The 20,385-nt window shown below is 43.5% G+C and overlaps 1 protein-coding gene across 1 annotated transcript in view; it reads left to right on the top strand.

Annotated features, from left to right (window-relative positions):
* The window catches only part of PDLIM4 (PDZ and LIM domain 4), a 93,299-nt gene that overhangs the window by 61,162 nt on the left and 11,752 nt on the right, over positions 1-20,385 (top strand). Inside the window, exons 4-5 of the mRNA XM_032769184.2 lie at positions 14,436-14,614; positions 18,874-19,031. Of these exons, the coding sequence (XP_032625075.1) occupies positions 14,436-14,614; positions 18,874-19,031 (337 nt within the window). The remainder of the gene's footprint in view (positions 1-14,435; positions 14,615-18,873; positions 19,032-20,385) is intronic.

The raw sequence follows: 20,385 nt of genomic DNA, 5'->3' as shown, positions 1-20,385 counted from the left end.
TGGTCCTCTGGTCAGGTGTTTGGTTCCCTTTGTTAACCCTTTACAGGTAAAAGAAACATTAACCCTTAGCTATCTGTTTATGACAAGGGGATATAACAGTTTTTAAGTATGTAAAAGGTTGTTACAATGAGGAGGGGAAAAAATTGTTTTTCTTAACCTCTGAGGATAGGCCAAGAAGCAATGGGCTTAAATTGCAGCAAGGGAAGTTTAGGTTGGACAGAAAAACTTCCTAATTGTCAGGGTGGTTAAGCACTGGAATAAATTGCCTAGGGAGGTTGTGGCATCTCCATCACTGGACCTGTCAGGTATGGTGGCACTTTTTTAGAACAAACATTAGACAGACTCCACTCAGGTATTTTTTGTTTTTGTTTTGTTTTGTTTTGCCCTCTTCTTCTGTCTACTGTAATCATTTGAGTAGCCCTTGCCAAGGACACATTGTTTAGCCATGTATTGCAGATTCTGGGTTTGAGAAATGCTTGTCATCTTTTTATGGAATACATCTGAACTCAGATACAAAAGGCCAGAGGAGAGTCCTGCTATTTAAGGGCTGGAGTGCTTACAGCTCACAGGCTGCTCCCCCCAGCTACAAACGCAAAAACATTTCTCCAAGGGATACTTTTGTAAATTGACTCTTAACAGCAGATGACATTTTCAACTCATGTTTTACACCTATCAAGCCTCATATCTTTATTTCAGTAAACATCTAGCTTAAACCGTAAATGTCCAAGGTAATTAACTGAGCACTGCGAAATGATAGTGTGTTTTTGACCACAGCAGATCTGAAGTACATCAAACTCATCACTGAGTCTCAACCTGTGTGTCCTCTTTCACACAGGCAGCTCGATTTACGTCAGCTGCATTGCATGTATAGAACTGACAGGAGAAGCTGGGCCCTGTGGTTTAGAAAAATAAATGTTGTAGGTAGATTTTTCAAACACACTAAAGGCAGTTAGGTGCCTAACACAATGGGAATTAGGTACCTGACTGCCATGTGTTCCAATCAGAACTGCCCCTTACATCTGGTCACAACCAATGTGATCTTTAAGACTGACACAGGATTAAGAAGTTACTAGGTTCTAAACCCAGAGCTGTGGGTTCTAAACCTCTGTGACCATGGGGAATTCACTTCAAACAGCATTTTCATACTTGGGTGCCTTTGGTTGGTTCTTGAAAGTTGCAGCTGCTCAGAATCTTTGAAAATCACCGCTTATTTAGGTACCATCTTTAGGCATATGAGTTGGAAATCTCTGGCCTTAACCTCTCTGTCTCAGTTAACTCACGTGTAAAATGGGGTTAATGGGGTTACCTATCTCACAAAGTGTGAGTGTTTGAATAACAAGGGATTAGTAGTTTTCTAATGTTTGTACTTTCAACCTTTATGAGCCTGAGCCAAAAGCCAGTGAAGTAAATGAACTTTGGAGTTGGAACAGACCTTTAAGTTTAACAGTTAAGTATTATACAACTGTCTCTAAAAAATTCTACCTTATAATAAGGACTCCTAGCTACTAATGAAGCTTTCTATCTGAACAAAGACAGAAGGACAAAAAGCATTTTGCAGAATCCCTTACAAAGAGAATAAATAAAAAAATCCTAATAAAACTGAATCAACCAAATATGAGGCAGCAAAGCTGGGAAGCATTCAGAAGGCAGTAAGCCAAATAAGAGTGTATGTATCTTGCCAAGCTAGGTATCAGAATTCAGAATGAGAGAGCTAAAGTTCCCAAACTTTCAGAAACCACGTGCCTAGCACAGAATATCTCCCTCTGAGTGAGGAGGACATAGAGCAGTCAGCTTAGGAAGATTGATAGTATCTAAAACAGAGAGTAAATGAGCTCTTGATACCACCAGCATCTTAGCCTTAGTTATGGAGTGTGGACGGAGTGCCTCCACTTGCCAAGGAAAGGGCTTAGATGCAAATCCTTGCTGGAAGATTGTGTGAAATTTTGAATCCCACCATTATTCACATTAAGCAGGCAGTCTAAAGCTCTCCTTGTCACATTTTGAAAAATGTTTTGTTTTTTGTTCACTGTACAAAAAGGCATTTACATAATATGATAAACATCTTCGATAGTGAGAGAGAGAGACTAATTTTCTAATTCTTTCCAAAATTCCTGGCTGATTGCATATTTTCCCAGTTAGAGGAACGTTTATATTAGAAATATTTAGCTGGATAGATGCGCTCAGCTTCCGAGGCTTGTTTTACAAACTAATGAAAGAAGCTTGAGGATTGTTAACCTGCACATTCCTCATGCCTCTCCCCTGACATACGGTACTATCGGGTTTGATACTGCCACCCATAACCTTGGTCTAAGATAGATGGACTCTATATTTTTTAAAAAAAATTTGGACACGTCATCCTTCCTTAGTATACACCTAGGGCACAAAATAATTAAAACCACATTGTGCCACCTTTACTCACGTTGGGCCAGATCCTCAGATCTTAATGGAGCTACGCTAATTTCCACCAGCTCTGGATCTGGCCCTTTGAGTGCTACCATTGATTAGAATGGGACTGCTTTGTGGAGTAAGTTATGACTCAAGATGAATACATTGTTTAGTGTCTGGCCCTTAGTGAATTAATAATGGAGACAAGCATTTGTGTGAGGGCAACAAACCTAAATCCGAAATCATAGCACCATATTGATGAGTATGGAGATCACATTTCTGTGATGATGAAACTCAGTTTAGGCCTGATCTACACTCAGAGGGTTTTTTTGTACCAGTGAAACTATGTTGGTTAGAAGTGTGCCTCTCTCCCTCTCCCTATCATAGTTATACCAGTCCCACCCTTCTTGTGAACACAGCTACACCTGTATAACTCATGCTTATACTAGCATAGCTTATTTCCCTTCCAGTACATTAATAGCATAATAAGCACAGTTGTACTGATGTAAGTGTGTCTGCAGTAGGAGTTGTACCACTATTACTGATATGCTTTACTGATATAGTGGCCCAAGGGCTTGTCTACATGGTAGGTTAGTGCGTGGCAGGCCAGGCTGTGAATCTACAGTGCACCAGCTTGCTGTGCAGAAACACCCCATGTGGACCTTGCTACAATGCAATGCGTGGTAAGCCAGTGTTAATCAGAGGTGGGCAAACTACGGCCTGCGGGACCCTCCTGCCCGGCCTCTGAGCTCCTGGCTGGGGATGCTAGTCCCCAGCCTCACCCCCCCAGCTGTTCCCCCTCCCCCACAGGCTCAGCTCAGCTCACTGTGCCGCCAGCAGAATGCTCTAGGCAGCGGCATTCTTGCAGAGCCACAGCCAGACACGGTGCTCTGTGCTGTGCGGTGGCGTGGCTGGCTCCAACCAGGCGGCACAGCTGCCTGTCTTGGTGCTCTGGGCAGCGTGGCTGTAGCACCGCCAGCCACTGGCGCTCCAGGCAGCACGGTAAGGGGGCAGGGAGCAGCGGGGGTTGGATGGAGGGCAGAGGAGTTCGGGGTAGTGGATGAGGTTGGGGAGGTTAGGGAAGTAGGGGGGGTTGAATGGGGGTGGGGGTCCCTGGGGAGCAGTCAGGAAGGAGATGGGAGGTTGGATAGGACGGTGTGGAGCAGTCAGGGGCAGGGGTTCTGGGAGCAGTCAGGAAGAAGGGGTGGTTGGATGAGGTAAGCAGTGACGTAGCCAGGTGGAGGATACAGGGGGAGAGGGAAAAAAAAAGGCGCCACTGGCCGTGGCGCTTTTTCTCACCTGGCAGTGCTTTTACTGACAGGGCAGCGCTCCGGGTCTTCGGCAGCACCTCAGCGGCGGGACCTTCACTCACTCCGCAGGTCTTCGGCTGCATTTTGGTGGCGGGTCTTTCAGTGCCGCCGAAGACACCTGGAGCTAGTGAAGGGCCCACCACCAAAGTGCTGGAGTACCGCTGGGTGAGTAAAAATTAAAAAGGCCCAAAAAATTGAAAAAGCCCCACTTGGCCTCAATAGGGGAGCGGCCGCTGCCCCACTCCTCCCCTAGCTATGCTACTGGGTAGGGGTCCCGGGGCAGGGGGTTGTCAGGAATGAGAGGAGGGGTTGGATAGGGTGGCAGGGGGTGGCTGGGTCCCAGTGGCGGTCAGGGGGCAGGGGTCCTGGGGTGGGCCGCTAGGGAATGGAGGGGTTGGATGGGGCAGCAGTCCTGGGGGAGGGCATCAGGGGGTGAGAAGTGTGGGGGAGGAGGTCAGATAGGGGATGAGGGCCAGGCCACGCGCCTGGCTGTTTGAGGAGGCCCAGCCTCCCATAACTGGCCCTCCATACAATTTCAGAAACCCGATGTGGCCCTCAGGCCAAAAAGTTTGCCCGCCCCTGGTGTAAATCTACAGCACACTAGCTTGCCAAGCTCTACCTTGCTGTGTGGACCCTGCTACAGTGCAGTGAAGGTCCCAGAGGAGCCGTATGCTAAGCTTCACTCCAGAACCACTGTAGCAAGTTCCACAGTGCACCAAGGTGTGGTGTGCTGTAGTCTGGCTTGCCAGGCATTAGCTTGCTTTGTAGACAAGCCATTAGTCATAGTAAAACTGGCATAGTGGTGTATAGTTCTGTATTTCTACTGAAACCTCCATCCTACTTCTTTTTATCCTCTCCTGTGTGTCTCTGAGACTGGAGGAGACCAGGCATGTTCAAAAACATTTGATCTTTGGAACTTCACTGGCTGTGTCTTGACGTGAATGGAGTAATAGGTGAGAAACTGTAGCTGCACTGAGCTAGTAGGGAAAAAAAGATTCACCAGTGACTTGGACAGGATTCTAAAGTGAAATGGAAAGAAGTATAGAAACAACCTCCCGTGAAGGTGGATCTCACTTTTTTGAAGCACTCATTGCTGACTCTTTGTTCAGGTCGAAAGCAGAGCAGGGGATAGTTTTACAAATCCAAACAACTTGTTGTCTTTCAACTGTAGGAAATTTTCCCTTTCTTAAAAATGAGGAGATCCTCAATACTGAGAATATCACTTTCCTTAAAAATTGCATAATTTCCATTTTAAGAAAATTGTTGGATTGTTTAGTGAGGCACTATGTGTTAAAGTATTCAGGCTGTCAGACAGCCATGCCGAAAAATGTTCAGTCAATAGCATTAGCAGTTGGACAGCTGAGCCAAAGTTTGAGTTTTTCCCCCCTTTGATGATCTGTCAGAACAGACTATTTAAGATGATGTTGTCATGATGGCTTTTCAATAGGCTTTGTGCTTTATATTCTAAACATGTTGATAAAGAAGGTTTGTGTCCTTTCAATTAAATTTTAATAACATGCTTATTTTTTTAAAAAACACATCAATCAATCACTTTGTCAACGTACTCTTTGTTCCAAATACTAGCTTGAACGATTCAATTGTTTCCCTTGTATATATTGCAGATACCATTGTGATGAGAGCAACGTAGAAATTTACATATTTGTATTAAGAGTTTTTAAGTGGATGCAGAATAAAGTAGTTTGTGTTTTAACATCAGTACAGAAAGCGTTGGTGCATTGTGGGACAAGAGAAAAATAGTTGTACAGAGTACTTGGTCTTTTTGATGCCCAGCTTGGTCTTTTTGATGCCCAGCTTTCTGGCTATTTTCCTGCTGCATCTTATTGCTTTTTGAGGTTCCATGGGATACACTGCATATGAAAGAAGCCTTGCAAAACCAGATTCTGTTCCATCCTTTATAAAGAAAGGTCAGGAGTGAACTTGTTTAACTATAAATAGCTAATTATCCTCCCAAACAAAAAACCTTTCATGTGTGCTGGACTCTGTAACCAGCATTCCAGAGCCAGCAGCCTTTTTCTTGTCCTTCCATTTAGTTGCACTGGTTTGTTTGAACTAGATACTTGAGATAAACAAGTATCTATTTTTCTGTTGCCACCTTAAAGCCAGCAGTGTACACCTGTAAAAGCCCGTGGTGCAAAGGGTCACTGGTATAAACATGTTCCACCTCAGTCCCGAAAACCGTTACAAAATATAAAAGGTTTTCATATAAAGAGTTAAATTAGAAAAGTATGTTTCAAGAAAAAGCCTAACTCAAAAAATAAATCTAATTGTGGGGCAGGGGACCCCATTTCTTTTCCAGTTTTCCTAGTGTAAATGTTGTGAACTTGATTGTTTTCTTCAGAGAACAGTTCACGTGGTATTTTCCATTTTGAGATGTTTGGTAACAATAAAGGGCAAAGGTTAGTGATAGACAGCACAACTGAGTTTCGCCCTTCTCTTCCTGTGATAAGTATATTCTTTAATGCCATTGCTTAAGACTCTTTGTGGAGTGAGACACTACTCAGTGCATGCAAAACTGACAGAATGTGGCTTTATTAGGAAAAAATCCAGTAGCTCCAAGTACAATAGCCAATTTAATGTACCTTATCAGAGTATGCACTTAATGCATGTAATCATGGCTTGCTGCCAATGCTACTATTACCATAAATGTATATGTATAATTTCCTTTCACTTCCTCTATGTCATGCCAAAAGAAACACTCAGAGCCATATTGTGTTGCATTTTCCTTTTTCTGGAAATAGTTCATCAGGATGTATGGACTGCATCCATAAGGCCATACATGTCAGTAGCCGTTAATGTATAGGCAGTGCCGAGGGATGTAAATTATTAATAAATGGGTGATGTATATATTTAAGAGGAAAACATGATGTTGAACTAAATGTTCCTAGGAAATACACAGAGAAAACAGTGACAGGTGTTCACATGGATAAAACACAAAACATGAATGTTGGGACAGTAGCTTTGTTTTTGGGAGTGTTAGCTTGATCAAGCTGATTTGGGGGATCTGGGACCCACTGATGTTATGAAGAATGCTGTCAGGAGTAAGAGCTTGCAGCTGGCCTGCTTACCTGCTAGCTACCTTAACCCCCCAGAAGTCCAAAGAGTGCAGCTGGACCTCAGCTGCACTGCCTGATTGGCTAAACCGCCCAGTTAGTAGAGGGCATCAGCAGACCTGCCCTTAAAACCAGCTGATATCTGACTCTGGCTTGACCATTGACTCAGGCATCTGGCCTCTGACTCTGGTCCGGACCTTCACTTCAGTTTTCCTCTCTGGATGCCTATTCTACCCTGTAGGCCTGACTCCTGCTCCAACTACTTGGCAAGACAGTCCATGTCCCAGTTCCTAGCAGATGCCCCCCCCCTCATCCTTTCCTCACCATGGCCCCAATCTCTCCTCCTCCTTTACTCTATCATCTTTCCTGTATGTATTCTCCCCCAACATGGGTCAGGAAGGGAGTTAGAGATCTCCATCCATATAATAGTCAGGAAGAAGTAGAAAGCCTGGCCCAGAGCTGGCCAGTGGAGAGACTACCATACAGCTAGCACAGCACCAATTAATGCATTCAGACAGCAATAGATCACATTATTGTAATTTTGTACTTGAGTAGTACCCAAATGATCAGGTCCCCATTGTGCTAGGGCCTCTAAAAACACAGTCCCTGCTCTGAAAGTCTCAATACCTGATCTCACCTCAGCAGCAGCAGATCCACATAGCTATGATGTAGCTGTGGTGGTGCTAGAATGGACTTCCATTTTGAACAGCCCCTTGCAAGTCTCCTTCCTTTGGCAAGAGTCAATACGGGAGGGTTTAGGCTTTTTAAATCCCTCAAAATTCCAACTTCCAATTTCATTTGTGGTTGGCCCTGTGCTCTGCTTCCTTTGGCCTCAGTCATATAAACTTCTGTAGAAGTGTGCCTTCTGCACATAGGACATGATCTCAACATTGACGTCCTGTTGTTCTCAACTGTGCAAAGCAGCAGCTTGCCAGGATTCTCTAAGTATCTTCTCGTTTGTGACAAAATCAAACCAACAGATGTTGAGATCTCATCTCAGCACCTCATGTTAAATTAATTTGTGACTCAAACACAAATCATGAGGGAGAAACCCCACAACATTGAATCCCAAAACCCCGCTACAACCTCCATTAGATTTTGTTGTGGTTTATAATTGATCTTGGAAGGCTAGCGTGAGAAAATAGATTTTAATGCTTCGTTCTTGAAGACCAAAAGAATTCCCTTTGGTAAAACTAGTTCTTAGTAGTGAAACTCCATCAGAAATTTTTTTTAAAACTCCTCTAACTAGGATACGTTCTATAGAACAGAAAAAAGCTGGCAGAGTAAAGAAAATTAGCCACCAAATTGGGGACGTTTTTGTAATCTTAAACATTGAGAGCTGGAAAGAAATCCATCTGGGTCTAGATTTCTAAGCGCTAAGGCATGAATGTTTTGTACTATGCAAAATCTTGCATGGCCTTCATTGAAAACTCTGAGACAAATACTGAGAAAGGAGTCTGAAACCAAGCCAGGCAACCGAAGGAGTACAACCAAGAAAGACCAAGACAAGTGACTTCCCCCAGAAGACTGAATATTCTCCATGTTTTTCCTCTTAATCCACAGCCTGAATCTGCAGCGTGGTCCAAGAAAATAAACCCATCAAAGACTGCAGCTACTCAAAGAACTTATTGAACCCATTCCAGTGCAGGGAGAGACAATGCCAGATGCTCCTGTGCATTTTGTCCCAATCCCATTTAAGCCAATTGAAATCTTCCAATAGGACTTGGAATCAGTCCTTTGATCTTCAAGGAGACACCATCAGGTCATCTTCCAGACTCTGAGGAAGGGTTTGAGAACTGGCAGTGAAGGAAAGTGGGTCACAGCTGCGAGCGTGTACTAGGGCAGGAGAGTGATCCTGAGTGGAAAGGGAGTATGCAGTGTAGTTGTAGCCATGTCGGTCCCAGAATATTCAAGAAACAAAGTGTAACTTGAAAGCTTCTCTCTCTCACCAACAGAAGTTGGTCCAAAAAAAAAAAAAGAGAATGCTGACTCCCTTTCCAGAGACAAAGTAGGTATAAAGCGTGGCTGCTCCTAACAATACTAGTCTTCTGCACCTCCCAGTAGCCAGTAATTCCTTCACTCCACTCTGCCACAACACTTCGCAGTTACCCACAGGTGAAATTCTAGAAAACTGACCAAAGTTTTAAGTAAATAGGAAATAACCATTGTGCTATCAGTTAAAGTCAGTCTGAATGGCCGAGCCTTGAAAACAGCAGAGAGAGCAGGTGATTATGAAAAATTCATACAGTGTGTAGTTGTAATGACTACAGATTAATTAGTAGTGACTAAAATTAAATGAATCCCAGCCCTCACATCACCAGGGCTACATGTGATACAAAAGGGTCATTGTGTGTGACTGCAGGGAAGTGAGATGGCAGACTGAAAACAAAGAAGTTGGACTCAGCTTCGCAGTGAATATGCAGTCAAGAAGTTCAGTCCCCTTTGAGAAGACAGGAATCTGGAGAGAGCATTACAGTAAAAGAGCCCCATGCACTACTGGGGTGAGTCAGCAGGAAATGAGATAACAGCAGTCTGCAAGGGTTTTTCCGAATCTTTAGAACTAGGAATGCAAACAAAAAAGGCCTCTGGAGAAAAACAAAAATCCTTCTCAGCGTGGAATTCAAGGAGACTTCAGCACCTGGGCATAGAGCCCTGCCTTCTCGCAGGCATTCCCCTAGCCAGCCTCTTATAACCTCTCTCCTGAACCGCTCAGGACAGGTTTCCAAAGGGGTCAGTTCCCATTCTGGCCACGGAATAAGTGGCCAGATATTCAAGAGCTCAGCACGTTGGTGCTCAGCTGTTCAGCAAAGCTGGCCGTAAATGCCATGATGGGACCTGTAGGATGCCAAGGTCTTCTGGAAATCTGGCCCCATTTGTGGGTGCTGAACACTTGAGAATCCAACCCTGAGCTCCTTGGGGAAAAAAGAGTGCTCAGGTCTCCAGTTAGCCTTTGCTTACTAGGGACATGGTATTGCCCCTTCACTCTGCGACTTGCCCAAACCAGACACTACAGATTTCAGTCGGAGTGGTACTAGACCTTTAGGCAATGTGTTTGTCCTTGGTTTCAAGAAGCTCAGAAAATTGATATAATTGCTTTTAAAGTAAAACCAGCTGGCATTTGGTTTCTTTCTGGGGTACCAGGCATGGGGTCTGTGCTGGAATCCTGTCTGGAACAGACCTGCTTCATTTTAACCTGAGCCAAAATAGTGTTATGGAGGTGCAGGCTAGGACTGTTAGGGAGCAGCATGGAGCCATTAAGGGCCTGCACCTCCCCACTTAGAGTGACCCTCTTCAGCTGGCCACAAAACCACAGCAAGGGACATCATTGCTTGTCAAATGGCCTCACAACCATTTGTGCTTGTCACCAAACTGATACCACTCCGCACAGAAATGTTTCCAAGACTGCACTGCCTAACCAGGTGTAGTTGGGGAGGCCCCCACAAGACTGAATAAATCTGCATCCAGCACTGAATTTCTATGCACTTTGAAGAGCGTCAAAGCAATATTTTTTAGCCTTTTAAGACACATTTGCTGTTGATTTACACATCGTTTTGTTCAACAGAAATGAATGCCTGACAGTTTACAAACTGCCTCATATTAAAGGAGCCCCAGGAGATCATGCTTTCTAGGCCGACATTAAAATGCATTTTATTCCAGAAATGGATTACAATCCCATGTTACCTTAATGGTGAAGGCCCCAATCATCCCTTGTATGGAAAAAAGGACAAGATAGAGGGAGGGAAACAAATGCTAGAAACCCTTTGGGGTCAACCCAGGAAACTTTTTCCTTTGCATCTTCCAACCAAGAAGGAGAGGGATCCCAAACCTGCACAAAAGGTAGCGAGGATCCTTCTCCATGTCCTCTCTGTGGTTGCTTGGGTGCCATCAGGAGCTGTGCCATTGAAGGGCCCCTCCCTCTGTGCCCGCACCCAAGGGAGAAGGGTTAAGGTGGTTGTGAGAAGATAATGTTACTTGAACAAGAATTAACCCCCAGGCAGATTTACTTCTGAGAATCTTTAAAGTTAGACGAACTTGCAGTCTAGCCTGGTTTCACTGCCTCCAGCACACCCCATCACGATCGGCAGAACGTTGACTACTCACCATGTACCTACAATGGGGCGGGGATGGAGTGAGAGCATGCACAGGGTCAGTGGCATAATGCTCTCAGATAACTTGCACTCTTCTCCAAAGCAGATGCACTCTACTCCATAATAGAGGGAAACATGCCTCCCAAATAATTTCAATCGAAATTCTCTCCATGGACACACATGTATTTGTGTTGGCTTCTCTGGGAGCTGGGCATGTATCTGTCAGGGGAGAGTTTGGTCCATAGTTCTGAGTGGCTCATCCATGTAAAACAGAAGTGCCAAACCTCAGTCATGACCCAGACTAGCCTATGTCTGTTGCTCTGTGGTTTCTTCATCTGACTCAGGAAAGGATAGCATTCAATTTCCTTGGAGTGAAATGCAATTTCAGACCTTTGACATAGACATTTACAGGATTGGCTTCCAAAGAACCGATGGCTTTTTACTAAAAATGATTTACCATCTGGCCAATTTACACTATTGCTTTCCCTCAAATATTTATGGCCTTCCTTTTCCCCTCTGGGGCATGGTAGAAAGTATTTGCTTTATTTCCCTTAAAATAATACTGTAAATCTGGGAATTGGGAACTGTGACCTGATGGGTTTTTTGTTGTTGTTTTTTTTTTCAAAGAATCATTCAGGTGAAAAAACTGAAATATTATTCCCAACAGAGAAATCATTTTTTAACAGATAATTTGATCTAATATGTTGGAAGCAATTATTTCCCCCATATGTCTCTGAAATAGCATTACAAAGAATGCTCTAGTTTTGTGACTACTTAAGCACATGAGTAACTTCATGCATACATATAGTCTCACTGAGTCCAATGGGACTGTTCACATATACAGTTACTCACATGCTTAGGTGATTCCAGGATCAGACCCTATATCCCCAATCTTGCCAACTCAGGCAAAAATCCCACTGCTATTGTTAAGAGTTTTGCCTGAGGAAGAATTTCAGGATTGGATGCTAAAAACTGTGCCTCTGGCTGGGTCTGTTTTTATTTTTCTTACTAATTAATTTTTACTATACTTGGACATAAAATTATTTCATTCTATATGCCAGTGATAAACTTTTGTTTCCAATTAGCATTTATTGGATGATTTCAGTCAAAAATAAACCTGGTAATAGAACCCAAACTGTGCACTCCATTACTTGGTCACAATGTGGTTTTTCTCCTTAGCTTTTCACGAGCCTTAAATATACAAGAATGTTGAAAACTGAGGGCCAGATCCTCAGCTGGTATAAATCAGTGTAGCTCCTGGAGCCCAGCCCAGAACACGTTACAATTAAAATGTCTCTCATGTAAATATCTATTCTTCCATCAATACAGACATGAACCTGACTAGCACAAATGGAACTAACAAGCACAGGGCAAGTGGAAGAGTACTGCCCTTTGGTTTACAGATGCTTTACCTTGTTTTTGATAATTGGATATGAAATAACCTGTCTTCCCTTGTCAATATACCACAGTTCTTATTTCTACTGATAGTTCGCCAAGCAGGATATTAAAAAGGAGATAAAACATGGGTACAGCTTGATTGGTAGGGAGCACCTCTAGCAGTAAATGTTACTTCTGATGTATTTTGTACCTTCCGGTGTGCACAGGATCAAATATTTTTCAGTGGGTTTTACAGCCTTTGTTAATATTTTGTATAGCTTGTGATAGACCCAGGCCAGTTGGGAACAGCAGAGTAGTTTTTTTCTTTTTTTTACTTCAGGTGTCAGCCAGGTAACCTGAGCTTCTTAACCCTTGTGACAGACCCAGGCCAGTGGGATACAAGAGTCTGATCCTATTGGCATCCCAGGGGTGGGCGGGCAACTTCTAAAGGACCTCCCCCCAGCCTAAGGGGAGGATCCACAGGTCTAGAACACCAAGTAATTCTGGGGGACAACTAATGAAAAAAAGCAGGAGCGGGAGTGAGGTCACAGGGCTAAACGAAGGGAACCCGATGGGGACACCGAGCAGAGAACCCCAGACAACGCCCACTGCTCCTCGAAGGCATCAAGGGAGCCAGTGGACACCGCCCAGAGGAACTCCGCTCGGATGCGTGAACGGACAGAGGAGCGGAAATAGGCCCCACAGTCGCAAGAAATCCCATCAGCCAACCTCCCCTCCCTGGTGCTGTAGATGGCTAGTTTGGCCAGGGCCAAGAGGAGTTGAGAAAGCAGAGTAGTAGAAGGGAGATATACTGGCCACTGGAGAAGCAGTTTTCTGTTCCTTGAGTGTGGAGAAGCAGTTTTCTGTTCCTTGAGTGACCAGAGCAGAGGCTTCTCCAGGCTAATGAGAACACCTGACTCCAATTAACCTGCTAAGAGTCAGGTGAGGCTGTTAAGCACCTGACTCTAATTAAAACTCCTCTGATGCTATAAAAGAGCTCATTCCAGTCAGGCCAAAGGGATCCAGAGGAGAGGAAGTGCGTGCGAGGAACTGGCAGCAAGAGATGTGCAAGAAGCTGAGAGTGAGTAGTCGTACTGCTAGAGGACTGAGAAGTACAAGCATTATCAGACATCAGGAGGGAGGTCCAGTGGTGAGGATAAAGAAGGTGTTTGGAGGAGTCCATGGGGAAGTAGCCCAGGGAGTTGTAGCTGTCGCGCAACTGTACCAGGCCCTGGGCTGGAACCCGCAGTAGAGGGCGGGCCCAGGTTTCCCCCCCAAACCTCCCAACTCCTGATCAGACACAGGAGGAATTGACCTGGATTGTGGCTTCTACCAGAGGGGGAGGTCTATGGGCTGTTTCCTGATCCACAGGGTGAATCTGTGAGGCGAGCAAATCCGTCAATAAGTGCAGGACCCACCAAGGTAGAGGAGGAACTTTGTCACAAACTGAAATAACATGAAAACTAGTCTTTTTACAATGCTTCAGTTCCTGTTTGGTGGAAATACGACAGAGAGACCAGATCCTCCATCATTTTGGCCCTGCAAAATGTTAATTTTCACTCAGGCACTAAAAAGCCAGCAAAAAATGTAAATATAGATACCAAGTTATTAACTTGAGATAAATTCTGATCCCCTTAGTCACTTCAAGTAACTCCTGACTTCAAGAGCAGTCCCATTCGAATGAATTAAACTATTTGTGGAGTAAGGTGTTATTCAAGGTGAGAAAGGGTGTCAGGATCTGGCCCTTTATTTGGACTCTTGTGTAACCTGAATACGTAGCCCAGGGGTCTGATTCTGATCTTGTTTGCACCAGTGTGAATCAGGAGTAAATGGGAACAGAGCACAACTGTACTATGAAATGGTGTAACTGAAATGTGAATCATGCCCTTTTTCTTCCTTCACAGGACAAATAAATATTGATCATATGGGGGAAATGAAGAAATGCGAAATAATTAGCAATGGCTGAATATTGAGAAACAGTCAAGCTTATTTAATTATAGACCAATGAAAGCTGTACAGGTTCAGCAAGATCTAATTATGGGTCAAAAGTGAATTTCCTTTTCCCCGGTGAATTTCTCTCTCTTCCTCTGCTTATTTACACACAACAAATGAAATGCTATTATAGGCTGTGAAGAATAGCTGGAGTGGCTGTTTAATACTAGGAGCCATGTACCTCACCGTTTTCTGTTTCTTCTTTCATTTAGGATAATGGGCCCACTCAGAGCCGAAGACCAGTGCCCTATGCTCCCGGAGGGAGCCCTACTGACAACAAACAGATGTTGAACTTACAGTACAATAATCCAACACGACTCTATCCAAATAACAATGTTGAATCCAGTTTGCCAGCACAGATGAGTGGGCTCCATATTGCTTCGCCACACAGGTGTGAGAAAAGTTCTAATTGTATGATTATATTGCTGCCAGTTAATGATGGAATTTGACATTTTTAAAGAGCAATTTCTATAAAGTGCTTTGTGGGGAAAGGGTGTACATAACAGGTCCCCCCTCCATGCTGTGTCCGTAAAGGATAGAAGACTCGTACAGCACAGATAGGGCGCACTGGCTTTTGACTGCAAGCTGCAAAGCTTTTAGCTCTGGAGGTTCCTAGTCTAATGTTGAATGCGCCAGTGAAGATGGCAGCCATCCCACATTAATGGGGAACCTGGGTTCTTGGAGCTAAAGGTTCAAGTTTCTAATCAAAATGCCATATGGGAGCAGCATCAGTGTTTGTTTATTTTACATAGGTATATGCCGTGTGTGGCTGATGTTTGTTTGTTTTGCCCCTTATTGTACTCAGTACAAATACATAAGAACTACAGCACAACCAGTGATGGTCTATAAGCAAGGATGGCTTAGTACTTGCATCTTTCTCTGTAGTCAGTAAAACGGGTCAATAATCTGTATGTTTGAACATTCTGACTGGCCGTTTTCTTAAACAGAAGTTTCCTATTTGGTAAAACCACATTTTTGTCTGAAAATGGTGTACCTATTATGCTTCCAGGTAACAGCTAAATTAACTATAACCAACAGATATTGACAGTAAAAGCGATTTTCTCTATTTTTTAAGTTTATTTTGTACATTTGACAACGCTGTGTACAGTCACTCTCAAGTTTCCTTTATATAGTCAGTTACTCAGTTTTTCCTTTGATGGAAAAAACCCTTATGCACATGAATCAGGGTAAATATTTTCAAAGGCATCTTTAAAAAAAAAATCAGAACATGCTATTTAATGGGGCTCTGTCAGCAACTGTTTTCTTAAGTATTCAATTAAAAAAAAATCCAAGTTGACAGTTGCCCTTCAAGTGTGGATTTCAAATGGGCAGAGACTCTGGATTTTTGTAATCACCTCTGTTAACTTCTGCAGATTCTCCACAGGTGGAGGCAGGCATGTTACTCTATGCTCATTAGAAAGGACCAAGGCCAGTTTCAGCAAAATGCTTCTTAGAGCAATCAAGGGTAACACCCATGAAAGTCTGTGGGCCAAATTCAGTGGTGCCAATTACACAAATTGTAATTTATACATGTTGTAATGTCAGTGGCCAAATGGCATAAATTGCACCAATTAGGCACTTAGTAGATGCACAAATAACATGTAACTGAGCGTTTGGGGGACAGAAGGGATGTGTGTAGGAGGACAAACAATTAACAGGAAGCTGTGAAATAAAAGCAAGATCTCCCCCTCTCTACCTATCTCCACACAATTCCCAATTTACCTGTAGGATGCCAAGCTGGTGTGGATATCAGGTTGGCTGAAGTTGTTTTGCCTGTCCACTTAATGCCATAACTAGTACATTTTACTCTAGTTCATGAATTGCAGCCAGCCTGACTGACACCCATTGTATAACTTACCCCATCATTTATATCACTACTGAATTTGGAATTTACCTGATTCAGATGCTTTTACTGTTAATGGAACTGGATAGGTAGCAGTCACCAGATGAGATCCCAATGTGGGATGATGCTAATGATCCTGAGTTAGTCATAAACTTCAGTATCTTGTTTTAAGGAAGTGTTTGTCCACCAGACACTTATCAAAGGTTTTTGCCCCGTAGAGGCTATGATTGCTGTTGTACAGTGACTAGTCTTCCAAGTGAAGCCTTGGAGCAGATTTTGGGATTATGGTTTTCATACAAAACTAAGTCCAATAAATTGGGACGTGTGTAAATCTAGGTCAATGCAGCTGTTTGGCAGGCTGTGGTATATTATGGCTTATAGAAAATCGAGCAGTTTTCTAGCCACACACAGCTCAGATGAATAGCTGAAACTTTGATGCAGCCCAGCTTGCGGACTAGAGTATCTTCATTTGAGGCTGTTGGCAATTTATGTCATACATTAGTTCTGAACTAGGAAAAATGCCCATATTAATTCCTGACAGTGAAGAAGCTTTTTCAGATTGTGGAGTACTGTGTGTCTGTACTAATTCACACCTGGGGGACTTGATGGGTCAAATTCTGCCCTCTGTTACACTTGTACAGCCTCATTGACATTAATGATGCTGAAGTTGTTGAGATGGCACAGGAATCACTGAGAGCAGAATGTGGCTTTGTATACCTTGGCTAAAAACAGGGGGATTAGCTTTAATGATGAGTCAGTGCATTTGTGCTTGATTTTGAACGCATTCATAGGTTCAGAATTGGGTCACGAACTCAGTCTTTTCCAAGTATGGAATTTGCCTGGATTAAAGACAAGTTTACTCCCTAGTTGAAAACGCATGACTTGACGGATGACACCACTATAACAAGGTAGTTAGGGAACTTCAGACATGCAGAAAGGACACCAGAGCAACTGGCAAAGAGTCTGGAGAGTCAGGTTCAAGTCACTGGTGGTAAATGCTGCAACAACTTGCAGTTCCATGTGCACTCAACGATTCTCAGCAGCAGCAGCTCAGCTCGCTGACTCAAGATTTCATGGTCATCACAACCTTCAGAGAATTATGCATAGATTGCTTCATGGCTTGCATAATTTTTTCCCTAGACCAGGCTTCCCTATAGGCAGAAAAACATTGCAGGAGGAAAGAGAGTTTAATTGAATCTCTGTGAAAATAAACTAGAATGTAATGCATGGATGAAAAGGTTTAATCAAATCCAGACTTGTTTGGTGACACACAGAACACTCGGGGCAGCTTGCAAAACCTTAAACCCCATGGAGTACGTGGTACACCCTTCCCTAATTAGTGGTGGATCTTGTTCCTCTATTGTCTATAATGGCATCTCCATCCTTGGTGACCAGTCCAGTCCTGCCACTGCTGACTTGATGAAGAGATCACTGACTGCCCTTTAGAATGTTAGAAAATCAAGTCCCGCTTGTCTGATCTTGCAGGTTCAGCTTTGAGTTCCTACATTGCCCACCAACAAGTGCACATTCCAAACAGAAGCTGGGCACAGCAGGAATCTAAGATCCAGATTACTTCCAGAAAATGCACTGTTGAAAGCAAATTTTGTTTGATTTATGTACTGGCATGAATGCAATGCTGGTGGAGACAGTGACTCAGATGATGAGTAAGATGTGTTCTGCTGTTTGATGGGAATTAAGAGCTCTGGCTATTTTTATTGTTTTTATAAAGACATTGACGTGTATGGCACTTCACAGACAAGTAAGACAAAGTCTTTGCCCCAGGTGCTATAATATGCTATTAGGCCCCAGTTCAACAAAAGCATTTAAACATATGCTTAAGACCTTCTCTGTTCAACAGTATGCGTAAGCATTTGCTGAAGTCTCTTTGAAGTCAGTGGAACATAAGCATGTCCTTTTAGAGCTTTGCTGTATTAGATTGGATTGTTGAATCAGGGCCTTCATTACTATACATAGTTTGTTTCAGTTGCACCCAATATTGTGCCAGGTGCTTTGAATACAGACAGACAATCCCCTGCCCCAAAGAATTTACAATCTAAACAGACAATGTGGGATCAAAGAACGTGGGAGAGAATCTGATAAAATAGAAGGTTTGGAGGGTGTTTTATCAATTTGTTTAGTGGTCATTTTTGTGGGCCCAGTATTTTTATTATTTTTTTTAACACTTGGACTTTCTGGGACAAATACCATTGGCCTTTTCAATGCAGAATTATCCAGAAGGAAACTGGATTAGAAAGGTGCGTTCACTGCAGATAACATCATATCCACAGGGGCTGTAGCTGGCAACGACAAAAAAATACCCCGGATGTCAGGCCATTTAACAATGGATGGGTGGCTTCCATAGCACTGAGTCATTAATTTAATGAATTTTTTCAGTACATTCCATGTGTGGCACGGTAATTTATGAAGCTTTTTAGCAGCTGCCCTTTTTCTAAGACTCTTGATAACTGGTCAATCCTTAGTTATATTGCACAATAGAAGAGCAAGCAACATACTAGTTTATCTTTCATGGTTTGCATGTTTGTTTCCCTAGAGAAAACTTTGCTATAGGCAAAAAACATGGGAGTGGGGGATTTAATTAAACCTCTGTGAAAATAAACGTGGATATAATTTATGGATGAAAAAGTTTAATGAAATGCAGACTTGTTTGGGGAAACACAGAACATTTGGGCTTGCTCATAAAACTTCCAACCCCATCGAGTTCACACATCCCTAATTAGCTGGGAATCTTGGTCCTCCCCTGAATGCAATAGCTGCTTACCATCTGACATTGCTTTGCTTTTAAATAGTGCTGACCCTTTAAAACCTCTCCCGAGAAGCAGAAATGGAATTGACATGGAGTCAGATGTGTACAAGATGCTCCAGGATTACGAAAAACCAGCTTCGGAGCCTAAACAGTCTGGATCATTCCGGTATTTGCAGGGCATGTTAGAAGCTGGAGAGAATGGTAAGGAGACAGCGTCTCAGATTGTTTGTACATATGGAGTTTTCCAAACTCCCCCGAGCCTCCTAATTCTTATGGTCTTCTAAGTCAGTTTGTTACCTATGAATATAATATGCCCTACAAAAGGGAAAACCTACATGTTTCAACACCTTCTCTTTTTCTCATGATATAGTCAATAGGTCAGACGCTCTTCACCACAGTGCTGGAGCAGTCCTGTTGACTTCAGTGAGGTTGTGCTGGTATAACAGGAAGAATTATTTGTTTTTATGATCCAAAGATAAAAAAGATAAAAGCGCTTCCAAGCTTGGAACGTCAGTGCTTTGATACTAAGGTGACTGCTCCCAACAGAGTTAGCTGTATGGTGGTCACTCATCAGAGAAGGCCAGATCCTGGCTTTATGATACTGAGCAGGTTGTGGTACAGTGCAACAGGAATGGCTGGGAGAATTTCTGCTAACTTTTCCAGAATTATGCTGGGGAGCATACAAAGTGCCACTCTTTGAACCTCAGCAGAGTGTAGTGACACATCCCCCTGCAGCTGTACCCACCTACTCTGATGAGTGGGAACAGGATAGGATGCCATGACACTCTCTGCCATTTACCGCAAGCGTTGGCTCCACTGCTCGCTGCCTGTTACTGTAGTACCTGCACACCTCACAATTTGTAGTGTATTTGTCCTCATAACACCCCTTTGATGCAGGAAAATGCTGTTATTCCCATTTTGCAGATGGGGAACTGAGGCTCAGAGAGGTTAAGTGACTTGCCTTTGGTCACACAGGGATTTGAACCCTGCTCTGCCAGGTCATGGCCTGAGCCTTAACCACTGGACCTCTCTTTCATCATCCTTCCTAGATATGTCAGGGGGCTAACCCCACCAAACAGCCCCCCCACAAGCTATGGCAGAGGCACAAGTGAGGAAGGTCTTTTTACATTGTCTCTTTCACTTTGCACACATGGGCTGGAACAGCTGAAATCTGCCCCTCAGTTGGTATGATGCAGTGACACTGATCTTGAGTATGTGGAAAGAAATGTATTGAACTTAAGAACAAAACCACAGCTTTGCTTTCATCCAGCCCAGTTTGGTGTGTCTGGACCACTTGAAAGAGATTAGTGCTTGAGGCAGAGCTGTGGACTTCTACGTAAAGCATGTGGTGTGTGACTGGGCAGGAATGTCTTTGGTTCAGTACTGGGATACTTCAAAGACTGGATTTTGACTCTCCTACTTCCACAAGCTCTCAAACAGGATTAGCAACCTCCTCTTCACTTCCATTGTAGAGAGCTTGTTGACACATGCTCCTGGCACTCTGGTTCCACCAGCCACAACCACTTCAGCAACTAACCCAGCCAGCAACCTTCAT

The sequence above is a fragment of the Chelonoidis abingdonii genome, chromosome 7 (genome assembly GCF_003597395.2).
Source record: "Chelonoidis abingdonii isolate Lonesome George chromosome 7, CheloAbing_2.0, whole genome shotgun sequence".
In the NCBI taxonomy this organism is placed as follows: Eukaryota; Metazoa; Chordata; order Testudines; family Testudinidae; genus Chelonoidis; species Chelonoidis abingdonii.
Note: the sequence above shows the minus strand (reverse complement) of the source record. Positions and strands in the feature narration are given on the sequence as shown.